The 14,381-nt window shown below is 33.0% G+C and overlaps 1 protein-coding gene across 2 annotated transcripts; it reads left to right on the forward strand.

Annotated features, from left to right (window-relative positions):
- Positions 1 to 816: 816 nt before the first annotated feature.
- Positions 817 to 13,615, forward strand: LOC124359687 (cuticle protein 2-like). Of its 2 annotated transcripts, none has more exons than XM_046812631.1 (2): positions 817 to 896; positions 12,995 to 13,615. In XM_046812631.1, the coding sequence occupies exons 1-2, from the start codon at positions 888 to 890 to the stop codon at positions 13,472 to 13,474; spliced, it is 489 nt and encodes a 162-aa protein (XP_046668587.1). In that variant the 5' UTR covers positions 817 to 887; the 3' UTR covers positions 13,475 to 13,615. The 2 variants fall into 2 exon arrangements, with proteins under 2 accessions (XP_046668587.1, XP_046668586.1); XM_046812630.1 differs by lacking the exon at positions 817 to 896 and adding an exon at positions 7,167 to 7,286.
- Positions 13,616 to 14,381: the final 766 nt, after the last annotated feature.

Here is a 14,381-nt window from a genome sequence, read left to right on the forward strand (position 1 = left end):
ATTTCGAAGTCAAATGTATTCTTATATCTAAACAATGTATATTCCAAATCTATTTTAAATCTGTCCACTAGGTTTAGTATGATTGGGTATCAAACATCTAAACATCCTTCACAAACTTTAACATTAATAATATAAGTAAGATGTTTAAATTAGTCGTATTTATTGCATACAACATCAAGTGCATCTACCTGGTTACAAACACAGTTAGTTAAACCGAACAAACTGGTTTATACACAAACAAGTTAATAAATAAACTAAATTAGAAAAAGTACAAAATACACTAACAATAATATTATTGTTAGTAACCTGCCATTATTATTAACGAAGCTATTTTATCGAGGTGAAAGTTACAAGATCTGATTAGAGTATCTTAACTGATTGGTGTGGCATCTGTATTTCTAAACATACAACTGAACAATAACACTTTGCAGATTGTATTGCAAAAATGGTTTGGCTTATCACATAGCAGGTTATTCAATGATTTGAAGTCATGGTTTTCTTGCACAATACATGTTTATGAGTAATACGTTTGTATTGAAAAATACACTCAAAGATTCTATAAGAAAACATAGAATCTAATATATGTTGATCTTAAAACAAAGACTGGTAAGATGAAACATAAGCCGATGAGCCAGCTTGGTCAAACCAGATTTATCGTTGAGCCAGCCGGTCGACCGTACACGAGACGGAGCTCGTTCTTGCAGAAGCCGCAGGATGCCTTGCCCAGCCTCTCAGACAAAGTCAGTTACGCATTCCTCGCACATTCAGCCGACTGAAAAACTGGTCCAGCGGCCATGACACTGAGTATCCGTCTTGACCGGCTATTTTTGTCCATGTCCGATAGCAGTATAGAAGAGGATCATGGTCATTTTTCTGCACAGTTGTAAATGCGAAACGTAAGTGGAGAATTATGTAGTTACACATATAATCTAATAACATTGTAATGCTTTCAAAACGTAGCTGTATTGCTGCATTTCCTTATTGTTTTTGTAAACAATAGATACGTTTTAAGGTATGCTATATTGATACATGTAAATGTATCCTTAGAATATAGCTTAAATCTAATACTGAAGTAAATGTATCAATAGAATACCCTCCTTTAAGTAGATATTGTTTTCTACCATGGTCACTGACATTCATTTACAACTGAAGCAATAACATCTGTAACAAGTTTAATGTTATGATTTATGAACATAAGCTGTAACTGTTATAGTAGCTATAAAGAAAACAGATTAAAGATGAACAACAACATTATGTGTATAGATTCATCATTAGAGGAACAAGATGAGGAACAAGTGTACCTTGTGTAGCTAACATTATATATTTCATAAGCACGAAAATTACCGTTAAAAGGCAATGCACTTGATCATCTTTGATTTAATCCGTTTTATAAAATGACATTATTCGGCACCATAAAATGATTATATTTTATTGTTGAATTTAAGTAAATAAATTTACTACAGTACTATTCTTCAAGTGGTATTTAGGTTTACTCTGTTCAAACAAATATAATATATTAACGAAAAATGTAAATAAGCAAAATATTAATCATTTCCTCTGACCACCCTGCCAAGATTTCGTGGAGGTTTTCACACTCTCCAGCCGACTACCACAGTGAGACAAAGCGGAAGAAATCACTCCTAGGCTGTGTGAACAATGGCTATTGTTTGAGGTTATCCCACTGATGGCATTAGAATACTGATAGCTCGATGCATGACCTGGGCCTACGCTCGCCATTGATACAGGCCTAGTCATATTTTCATCACCATCTGTGATATTTGCTAATGTTTCAAATAAGTGTTGTCTATCTTTGTGTGATTACCTACTAACAATATCTACAGGCTACAACCGTCGCGTAACGCTCACTGCCATTTTTGTGGCAGGAGTCATGTTTTCTAGCTGGTAAAGGGGATTTATTTCATCATGGCCCCATATATTGAAATAAACCTCTTTTTCATTTTTACGTCTCAAAAGAGAAAATAAGTGAAAGAATTGAGATTGGCTGAAATGTAGAGTTTTAATAGAATTAAAATGCTCATTGTGAGATTACTGAAGTAAGAAAAATTATTTTTTCAAATTATGTGTTATGTGAGCTTAGTTTCCATTGCTCAATTTGAAATTCTTTGTTTTATTTGAAAAATAACGTATAGTAAAGTTGAATAAGTTTTAAGAAACTATTTTAACTCTGACTATTAGGAGGTTAGTCTATATTCTACATATGCTTGGGTTTTAAATATACACTTTAATACAATACAGTAGATACAATACAAGGTAGTAGTAAGCCACACACCACGTGTTTCAAAGCATGATTACAAGTCTATAGCTCATTTCATTACAGGCAGAGCGACAGAGAATGGTACGGAAAAGATGCCTACGTGATCGACATCAAAAGTATTAAGTCAAATGAATTATATTAGATAGACTTAAATTATTTTTCGCGATATCGTGTGGACGCACAGGTAGACAGAAACACAGACAGACATACATAAATACAATTTTCAGCCTCTCGGGTGATGGGCTACAAAGTTTTGGTTTCATACTCATAAATTTAGGATTTACATATTAAGAAAAGCAGTGTATGATATTCGAATATATATGAAGTTAAATATGTTTATGAATGTGACCTTTCAAATCTGCATACAAATGGCATAATTGCACATAAACAATGTAAAATGAAATAAAAATACTACTTTATAAAATACCAATATGTTTCAGTAATATTTTCATTCAAAAAATACTTTTTTGGGAACTATACTGAGTGTCTGTTATGTAGCTTAAAAATCAAATTGGAGAAGCAAAATTTAAAATGCATTCGTGGGTGAAACAGACGTGTAAAGGATTTTTGGTGTATGCGTAAAATGCGTAAAACCTTAGGCAACAAGCTGTTGCACCGTCAAATACATTGCTATGTAGACCACAACCTGCTTGCAACAGTAGTCCGTGTCTAGAAGGCCTCAACAGACTATTTCCTGTTACACACTGTGTACGTGTTAACACGTCATCATTTGTACTTTGCAGTCATTGTTGTAAGGAGTGTTGACGTGTGCGAGCTTTGTGGAGCTATTACAACTGAGAAGAAAGAATAAAAGAACAAGGTTAGACCAAAATTGCTGGTGGTATAAGATCATATATCAGTGAGGAATGGAAATTTTAATCCTAACACTATCTTTAGAGATTAAAGAATTTTTCACCCTTATATCTATCCCTAGAATTATGGAAGAATATTCATTTAATATCAAATTCAATGTGCAACCTTATGATTTTTAGTTTTCAGTTCACAATATAAACGTTTTTGTAATTTAAACGATGAACGAAAAAAATGAGATTTTTTATGAATAATAAATGCAATTATCGAATACGATTTAAAGCATTTGAGGATCCTTTTTGCGCCTGGTTTAGAATAAATTAAATGGGTACACTGTAATTAAATTATATATAACAATTACGTCACACACAGACGCCACAAACCTCCCCACGCATTCTTAGTCTGTACAGATCCCGATATTTCTGACAATACTCAGGAACTAGTTCCATAAATGGGAAGCTTAAATAGTGAACTAAATATTGAAAACTGATAAACGATGGATAGCAATGAAGCTCGTCTCCTTTTTTTAAGGAGAGACCGTTTATCCTTATTATGCCCATCCGCGTGCACCACTAGCCTGTGCGAAGATCTTATCAAACAGAATAAAGAAAGTCGATACACCACAACCTTGTTGACAGAATAGATAACATAGAAATGCAACGGTCTTAGACAAGATTCGGACATGCTGTACCTCTAACCTTAGACTCCCTAGGGACCACTCAGACATCGACTCTCCCTACTTGACTTTATGATTTAGTATAAATAGAGGAAATGTAATAATCACTAAGATTTTGAATTTTCTTCAGATATTCCCGATCAAATAAAGAAAGAAAACAATGGTTTTTATTAGTTTACACACTAATATAACGTACCATTGAAGCAATTTTAACTTAAATAAATTACTTCATACATATTGTAAACTTATTTAAAAATATTTAATGAATTGCAAATAAAATCGTTTTAGGACCCCTCGTTACAGTCTGAAAAATACTCCAATCTTTGTAAACGTATCATTATGTGTATTTAGCTTCTAATTAATTGTAGTAATCATTTCTCCAATACAAGGGCTATCAAGAGGCAGTAATGAGCAAGTATTACAAAGATTATGAATAAGGTTGTAATATAGTTATTACAGATCGGGCAGTTGAAAACTGAAGCATGTCAGTACCACAATCGTGATCCTAATAGCTTGCTGTGAGTGGTAATCTACGGATCATTAAGGCCATATAAAGCCAAAATTGTTCAAGCTCTTACTAAACGTAGTTGTCTTTTTTATGTAACTGAGAGTCTATATTAAGCTTTCGTTGTTTTTGTCTCCTAAAATGTGTTTATGAGTATATGTTTACTATAAACCTATTTATCTTTGATATTATTTTGTTAAAAATATTCTTATATTCCCGATCAATGTTAATAAACCCATGATTTACGGTCCATCGATTGGAAATATTACATAAAACTCACGGTTCTTTAACATAGAAATGTAAAATCCTAAAACAAAAATCCTGAAAATCCTGAAATAAATCCTATGGATAGCTATCAAAGTCAACAAATGTTTGACCAAAACAAGTTGTGATAAATAAAGTTTTGTCTGACAGTTGTTGACTGGATATGGCTTTCCACAGCAAGGGCGAAATATTTCAAAACTTGAATTGAACTTGAACATGAAACGCTTCATATTCGTCACAACGGCTGCGTAGGCCTAAGGAAAACAACAGATTATTCGTTCCTGAAAACAAATACGTAAAGTGCAAAGCATACTAAAGTGATGCCAATAAATGGAGAGCAAACGGACAGTTTTCAAAGTTTTCGGCATACATCACAACTAAAACGAAGGAACATATAAAATCATAACTTTATTAAGCTGTTTTTTTTAGGTATAATATGCCACATAAATCATACGGTTGTTCACCTAAACGTTTATTACAATAGGTTACAACAGTAAACAATGCAAATTATCGGTTGTTCGACAGTTGGAAGACGCCGTATTCAATAGAATATCATCTTCTAGATCATTAATTTTAATACACAGTGATTAATCTATTATACTATTTATTTTAGTATATGTAATATTATTTATCGGTGTTAAAGTTATTTAACACACAAAAATTAATAAAGAACACGTTTTATGGTTAAAAGGCCACGTTCCTTTCTGAATGTAAAACACTCTAGATTGCAAATTGTAAATTGAAGTAGGTACATAAATATTGCTTAAAATGCTATTGTTTTTAAACGTACCTTAAAGAACAAATACTTAACTTAAAGCGTAGTTTTTACAATGGATTAGATATCAGTGACAGCTGTAGTCTAAAACCAACGATCTCACTACTGTCAATAGCTTTTAAGAATTGATTGAATATCTCATTTGCCGTTATTCATAACTCATCAGGTTTGAATAGTTGTCCTCAATTATATCTGTCGTGCGAAATAGCCGACATTGAAGAGTTAATAAATGATCAGATATTTAACTGCAAACTACCACCGGCGGACCCAGACCTGAAAACCCACAAGTGGTCCTCTAAAACCACTTAATGGGACATGAAGGTCACGTGTCAGGTGAGATTGACTCGTCCGGATAACAGCTGTTCTGCTAACCTCAGATATTAATTACTGCGGTAGTCCGTGGACGCCCCTCGCTCGGTAACTGTCTATAATAACACGTCGGCCCGCCAGCGACCGACGGACAAATAAACAATTTATTTCTTGGACACCCCGAGACAAGATTGTTTCTTGCCTTTTACATAACGAGTGATTAATTTTTTCTTTTCGACAGCTTCAATCTGTTACACCTTGACGCGACGAAGACTTGAAATATTGGTCTGGTTTTTACCCTCTCACCTACGGTTTGATAGTATCTACTGGTAGCTAGAGACAGTTGGAGTTACCGTGCATATCACCTTACTGTTATACCATCATATGATCTGTTAATTTCTAAAATATTTAACAAGCAGAGTAAGCTGGAGATATCCAAGAGGGCTCGTTTTTGGCTCAGTTGTTATTTTTCAGTAGAATGTACACTAGTACAGCAAAAGCGATGTGGCACTAACATTTGGGTAACAAACTGAATGTAAAGGAGCAGCATCACAACACCATCCACAAGTGTTGAAATAAACAAGTATAAAGGGCTTGTTGATAGGTTTAAAATAACCTGTCACTCGAGAAGTAGCGCAAAGTTCCTTTAAGGACTACGTGGAATCTTCTTGTTCTAATTGAACATGATAGAAAAGAAACACCAATTATCAGGGTTTGCAATATTTTATGTCATCTCTACTATGAGCAATTATACAATTAAAACACATAGGCTTACTATTTTCCATCCCTATGACAATGTAATGGTTTGTCTTCGAGGTTACGTCGACTATCACTATCATGTCGTTAATTATCTTGATAACGCAAATTTCTAGATAATAAGGTAATTGGTTTATTGATAGATCTAGTTTATTTGTGGATGACTGTTACAATGAATTGTGCTCCCATCGTTTGAAATCTTATTGGAAGCCTAAACTTGAATTGTTATTTGTCCACTTTGACTGGAAGAGACTGGTACATAGCTATAATCTTCATCTTTCACAGATAACACTAGACTGCTATAACCCACTATCCATTTTTATTGGATATTCTACTTTACCTCAGTGGGGGGTGGCACCTGCCCCCACCCTTACCCATCCTGAACATCCTATTACTCTGCAGACGTATCTGAGTAAGTGCTGTGAAAAGGTGGAACGTCGGTTCAATCTGTTTGACAATATTGACAAAAGGTATTCCAAGCCAGACATAATTTCACCCTATGCCAAAACCAAGTATTGTATCTTATTTATACTGAGTGGACAGAATGAAATCGCAAATTAGTCATGTAATCGCCAAAAATCACAAAATTTGTGCATATACCCGATTATTAGACGCCTATCAAAATACTGAGAAAGTGTTTTTAGTTCACTCTCTATATAGCCGCATCCTGGTGACCCGAATATCCCGAATGTAGCCGCTCCACCGGCTAGTTGACCAGGCCATGCATGGATCCATTGTCAGCGCTCGTTAAAAGTGCGTTGTTGCAGATTAAAGTGCGTAGACGTGCGTGCAATTGCAATGAAGACCTTGGGATGGGTGTGGCGACCTTGAGTACATCTATATATACAGTACTTAGATATCTACAGAGAGCATCGTCGGTCTTCCGTGTTGTAATAGTGCCATCATGCAGGGATTGGTAAGTCATATACATACAATAATATGTATCTAAACCCAAAAAATGTACACCGTATGTAATGTGTCGTACAGTAATATTACAATAACTCACCAGGGAATCCGGAAATACTTTAGTAATAAATGTCAATGAACCTAATTTAGAACTATGACCCTAGCAAATATAAATAAATATTTTCAGTTAACTTTTCATTATCACCTTTTAAAGTACCGTTGTATATTTTACAAAAATATAACACTAAAATTGCATACAGTTGTTAACCATTTATAAAAAGAGGACTTGTATAAAGTTAATTTGTATGGGAAGTAAGTTAAGTTCTGATATATATATATATATATATATATATATATATATATATAACGTTATTTTAGCGTGTGTATAAATAGAGTGTCTATAAATTATTGTATTAAACTTATTTGATTTGCATATTAAAAGCAAGTGAGAACTTTCATATAGAGTCACATCTTGCTTTAGTTATATAATTGTCTAGTTTTACCTTTACATTAAAGACAGATTGAGTTGATTAACTAAATTTATTTATGAAAATTATGAGCTAAACTTATATTGCTAAAATTTTCATGACTATTAAATTTATTAGCTGAAATAGTTTTAGCTGAAATTGTATCAGTTCTTTGTTGTTTTTATATTTGCTATTATTAAACGACCTCATTTAAAGTAAGGAAAAATAAAATTGAGTAAACTAATCGCATGAAGAAAATTTAAATCACCATGACCAAATTTAATAAAATTAGCATTTAAACTAAATTAATAATTCGATTAGTGTATGTTAAGAGGTGATGTTAATTAAAATCTTTAATAATCCTTTATTATTTGTAGTAGCGAGTTAAGCTTATCATAAATTGTTTATCTAAAAGTGATCTATATTTAATTACTTAAATAAATGTTTCATAAAATCTCGCGTTCTTGATGTAATACAAATTAAAAACCTATGTATGACCACTATCTTAAAACTTGAGATGAGAGTTTAGAAACTGTGGAAACAAAAATCCTCAATTGAACTATGAATTTAGTAACGTTTTATCTCAATACCTTTATTGCGAAATCTCAAATAATCCAGAACAACTTTACTGGGTCTTCGAAACAACGGTAATTGTGTTTGTAGCTACTCACAATAGCCTACATTATGTTTAAACCTATTTTATTACCACGTCACAGGCAATGTTTCTTTTTAATCTTGATTAACATCTTCTAAGATTAAGAATTCTAGTATTGTTATATATTTCTTTATATTGAAAAATATTACTAAAAACGCTCCTTTCTCTGTATATTATAATGAAGCACAATACATTGCATAAATTAAACAACTTTTTATTAAACAATCAAGCTGAAAGTTTCATAAAAAATTAAATCCCGTGACATGTTAATTAAATAAAATTGAACGAATATATTAAACGGGTTCCGCCCAGTCTGGCCTCTAAAGTTGAAGAAATATTCACAAGAAATGCATTAGTGAATAAATTGTCTGAATTTTAGTCACATTTAATAAGTGAACTATGTATCGCTACAATGGTTTTATTAATAAACTGTTTTAAATATACCAGCTGGCGTGAACAAAAGCTGGTGTAAACTTTGCGTATATTATAGTTTATTATTTTACTCTTCTGTTTGTAAAGTATACAGTATTATGCGATATTGTGTAAGAGTATTTACACACTTTCAGCATTCATTAAGTTGTGATTTTAATAGAATCGCAAAATTAAATCAGTATACTTGGAAACCTCCACTCACAAATATCAATATATTTTCATCTTAAAACTTGGATGTTACGAATATAGTTAATTAATATAGAGAAGAGGAAATTATTTCGTTATTATTAGAATAAGGAAGCACATGTAAAAATATATCTGAAATATTTCCCTTTATAAGTTCTTCAAATTTAATATGTACTCGTTTCAAAATTACATACATATCCCAAAAGACACGATGGTCATACTAACTCCATGAAGAACATGACGATAAATGATACCTGCAATATCACAGACAGTGTATTTTATAAAGTGGATAGCCCATGTGAATGGTACATTATTAAAAATTATTAAGTATAGACTGGATTATTAAAGTAGAAGGAATATTGTTTTTTTCAATTCCTACCAGGTTTCAAATTCTCTCCCTGTGTATAATTTCACAACGCAAAATGCTTTGCTTAAATTGAACTACCTTTCATTACTTGTTTGAGTTAAAATTAAGCATACAAATTTAAATCCCGTGATGTGCTATTAAAAAAAAATAATAAAAAAAAACGGAACGGAACGATTACTCAATTAACAACAGCACCTGTGTACCGTGGTTTTGTATTGTTAGCTAACTGAATGTTTGTGTACGGTTTCTTTCTTTTGTATTAGTAGTAGCCAAGTTATAAACTATTAGTATTTAACGCAGCTATAGACTATTTCAAATCTTTCCCGCCATAACGCGTGAAAATAAAATGTATTCAAATAATAAACTCCAGTTAACGGTAACGACCTTGGATATTCAAACGAACAATGAAAAATGAAAGCGGAAAGAAACTACAACACAACGTAAGTGACGTTAAGAGAAAGAGATGCAAAAGCGCTAAGAAAAGAGTGCAAATGAAACAGAAGAAGAGTAGCGCCTACTCTTAGATAAAAGTAAAATGTGCTTACAAAACAAATCACAAGAGGAACGCAAAGAGCGATTAAAAGCTTTTCATGTTTATCTGCATTCCACCTTCTCCTTATTGAAGAGTCTGAAATCGACGCCGTAACAGACTCAATATTCAAATTGAATCAAACCTCCGACCATAGTTAAGTTATGTGTAGAAATCCAGTTGCTCCACCGTGCTTAGCGATTGTGTCAGAAACAACGTATTTCATGAGACCATAAGAATACGACTCCACCTAATTACACTTTATTGTTTAGTCTAAGAGGCAGAGATTGAAAGAGTTAGTTCAGAGCGTCCTGATCGCCGACTTATAAAAAAAATTGTAAATCTTTTCAGGCGAACATGACTATAGGTTCCAAGATTCAAGTCTGCGACCGCATCTGATTGCAGAAATGTACTGAGAGGCTTACTGGAGTTAAACTAAACATTAAAGTTTTAATTGCGCTAAATAAGTATAGCCCTCGAAAGTTAAACCTTTAAAATGCTAATTCTCCTGGATTACGTTCCTTTTAATGGAAGTTAAAATATTATCAGTAACTGTTATTACGGAGTTTTTATTGCATGATTTAAGAATATCATAAGGAATTTACACTTTAATAATGTCTTTTTCTTAGAACAAAAGCATTATAACTAGAGCACTATGTAAAAATATGAATATGTAAACAGTTTAGTATTTAAGTTGTAAATCGACTTCACTAATCAGTCTCTACTTCAGTAATACGGCTCGTTCAGCTATCTTGTATTTATTCTAAGGCCTCTACAAAAGTTTCCAGCCATTAATGATGTTGTCTTCATCTCTGGAACTTTCCAGACTTATCGGAGAGAATCTGTTCAAGATTGTTCAAAAATAGAAACAAACAGAAATTTACACAATAATGCTGTAAGATTTGCTTATTGACACTTTAACGTATTTTGTATTGTTATAATAATTACAATTACTCGAGATGTCCTGTGGGCATATATACCATAAAAAAAGAATCTTCTGACATATAAAATACAAACTGTGTCAGCCTCCTTGGAGTGTTTTGGGATAAGAGATTTCGATGACGCTCAGCCAAATTCAATGGTTGGACATGCACCTCCATAGAACTCATTCTTCTCCATGCAAAAATGAACCAGAATCAGAATATTTATTGTCATAAAACAGGAATTGCATCTGCAAACAGCTAAAAGATTTAACATTATATCCCACTATGATATTCAAAACAATATACAATAAATAATTATAACTTAAATTGGCATTTAAAAATATACCAAACGCTAATGAATTTCAAGTTCATAGACACTATAAAGGTACCTATCAAAGAGGAACATCTTAAATTTCTTCTGAATTGTTTTTAACGGTAACTCGACATTCAAGCAAGCTGGAAGAGAGTTTAACATAGCAGGTGCAAATAGTAGTAGTTAAGCAGTTGTAAATAGTATGTTTTTAAAATAATGCTGTTTTGTGTGGTAGAGTTGCAATGTTATGATAAGAGCGAAGTAAATAGACACAGTCAATGCGTTTCATACACGATTTAAATTATAAAGATGAAATCTTTCCCCCAATATCTAAAACCTTAGCCATAGAGACATCCATCGAGTTGTCCAGATTTAAGAAATAGATTTACTGTACTCAGTGTAGGTTTAACGGGAAGGTACAAACCAGCCAGAAGTATAACATCCTGAGGAATTTACATATGGTTACTATAAATTCTCTTGCCCGTAGGTGCTACTATTCCATTCTTTAAAAGCTTTCAACATACACTAATTGGATGATAGTCCATCCATAGTGCTGGTCCAATTGTCTTCTTGACAAATACATACTTCCTAACTAACTATAACATTATAATACAGGTTGTTCGAGTGATTTACTTGTGGCCGGATATGTCTCAGTAGCACTCACAAATTTTGCGCTTCAAACATCTTAATCAAAGTATTGTATTAGTAAACTCACGTAGGGAGAATTGTGAAAGACATATAGCTCAGTTTGTAATTCGGCATTTTTTGTGACTGTGACTTCTGGGAATTTCGCACTGCAGTGGGCCAGTTGTTCCTTCACCTTACAAATCATGCAGGACGTGCCTGGCTGAATAATTCTATACATGTGGCATAAACGGGGCTGAATAACTGTCCTGGTTCAACATTAGTGCATAGACTGTGCATTCCATAGATTCATAGCATGTTTATGGGATTGGCGTTCACAGAACTGCTCTAGAACACTCCCTATTACTTTCTACTAAAGGCATTCATGAACTTTCATCTGTTATGTTTCATGGTTATGAAAATTTTGATAAATAAACAAGAGCATGAAGATAATATGAAAGCGGAGTTTTTACTAGTAGACTATTCTATTTTGTTCAGTGGTAATGTATTATGATTTTTGCAAAAATCTACACTACATTTTAATTTTGAAATAGCCACACTGTTTTGAAGAAATATACGTATGTATATATATATATATATATATATATATATATATATATGTATATATATACATATATACATACATGTTTAAATAAATATAACGTCTTATATGATTCCTTAAAATACTTTAAACTAATGTTTTATAGTAATTCCTTGGGTTTAAAAGTAATGATGGTACACTAGTTCTACTATAAATAGTATATTATTACGCAGTTATGAAGCTTTATAAAATATATGTTTTAATTGTACTATATTTATTTATCAAATGCATTATTGAGCTCAAAACAAATATAAATTATTTATATGCAAAAAAACTACATGCGACCAACTATGTACGCCACATTCCGATGTTTTATTTAATTAATATTTATTTATACATGTAACTGCAAACCTTTACAACTTTAATACATTACTACAAGAGGGTAATTCATACTATATGGAATAATAAGCAAATCAAAGTTATTTTGTATTCAATATGAATGTAAATACAATGAAACTAATACAATAAACGAGCACGTTACTTAAATTGACTGGAATGAAAATTTAGATAAGTAAAGTGTATGATTTTTAGGTACTCGTATTTATTACATAAATTGTCTTCTAAGTTAAACACTAGATTTTGTTCGAAAGCAAAGAAATGACAACTTTTGTTTGTTCCCAGATGATTGTCGCTATAGCCAGCTGTCTGGCTCAGGCTGTACTAGCATCATACTACCCTTGGTACTACGGAGCACCTGTGGTGGTGACTCCCCAGGGTTACCTAGCAGACACCCCCGAGGTGGCGGCGGCCAAAGCGGCTCACTTTGCCGAGGTCATCAAGGCTGGCGGAGTCGTCCCTCCCAGCTACTATTACCCAGTCGTCACTCCAGAAGGGTTCCTAACGGACACTCCGGAGGTCGCTGCAGCCAAGGCCGCTCATTTCGCAGAGAAAGCTAAAGCTGTCGCTGCCGTAGGCGCTCCTTACTACCCTTATGTGCACTCGTACGCTTACCCCTACATCTACAGCACAGCCGGTGCCCCTGTGGTCACCCCGGAGGGTTATATTGCTGACACTGCAGAAGTCGCCGCAGCCAAAGCCGCACATTTCGCGGAACATGCCAAAGCTGCGCACCGGTACAGAAGAGCGATATCTCTCCAGTAATCTACAACAAGAAGAATTTACAGCTGCAAGCTGGACTTTACCAAACAATGATCAAAGTAAAATCTGTGTCTTTCTTCCAAAGATGTCTCTGTGAACAAACTATGAGTACCTTAAAAAATACACTTAGTTTTAGTTTTTTTCTCCACTGTGAGCATTATTATCCTCAGCCGTGAATTCTCCTGCACTGCCATCAATTGCCACTGTAATACAGATCGCCGAGCGGTCTGACTTTTGGATCTGAGCTAGAAAAAGTGCAGGTTCAAATCCTGCCTGTGACCGTATCAGTTTTTATCATTCATTACCTTGTGCTGCCCCTGTTATTCTGTTTGATAAGATCATCGCTTATCCTAGTAAAGAATGTGTTACTAATTAAACTTTACAATGGCCTTTTCAAACAAAATTAAATCTATAATGTGTTGTTTTTATGGCTGCTTACTGTATACACAAATTTAAATGTTTCTTAAATAAAAAATATAACATTTTTATCTTGAAATAAAAGTGAAGAGTACATTTTTGTTGATGTTTATTTTAATGTACGTTAAAGTCATTTAAGTGAAATATATCTAATATTACAAGGATGCTTTATAAACTAAGTAATTGTATTACCTGTCTCAATATAGGGTTACTTAAAATATTTTAATTACTTAAAATTAAAATAAGTAACATTTATGTTTACTAACCGTTTTGGTTACATGTATTAATATACCATTATTAAAATACAAAGGTTTAATGATTTATAGATGCTAATATGTTTAACTCAGTAATGAATATTTGAATAGTTGCTTAAATTCACTGGAATATTAAATTCAACAATAAACATTTAAAGTTTCTAGTCTATCATATAGTAGAAGGGGAAATTAATCTATGTTTGTCAAAATATAGTGCTGCTACCTATAATAAAGCATTG

Source organism: Homalodisca vitripennis, chromosome 4 (genome assembly GCF_021130785.1).
Source record: "Homalodisca vitripennis isolate AUS2020 chromosome 4, UT_GWSS_2.1, whole genome shotgun sequence".
Lineage (NCBI taxonomy): Eukaryota > Metazoa > Arthropoda > Insecta > Hemiptera > Cicadellidae > Homalodisca > Homalodisca vitripennis.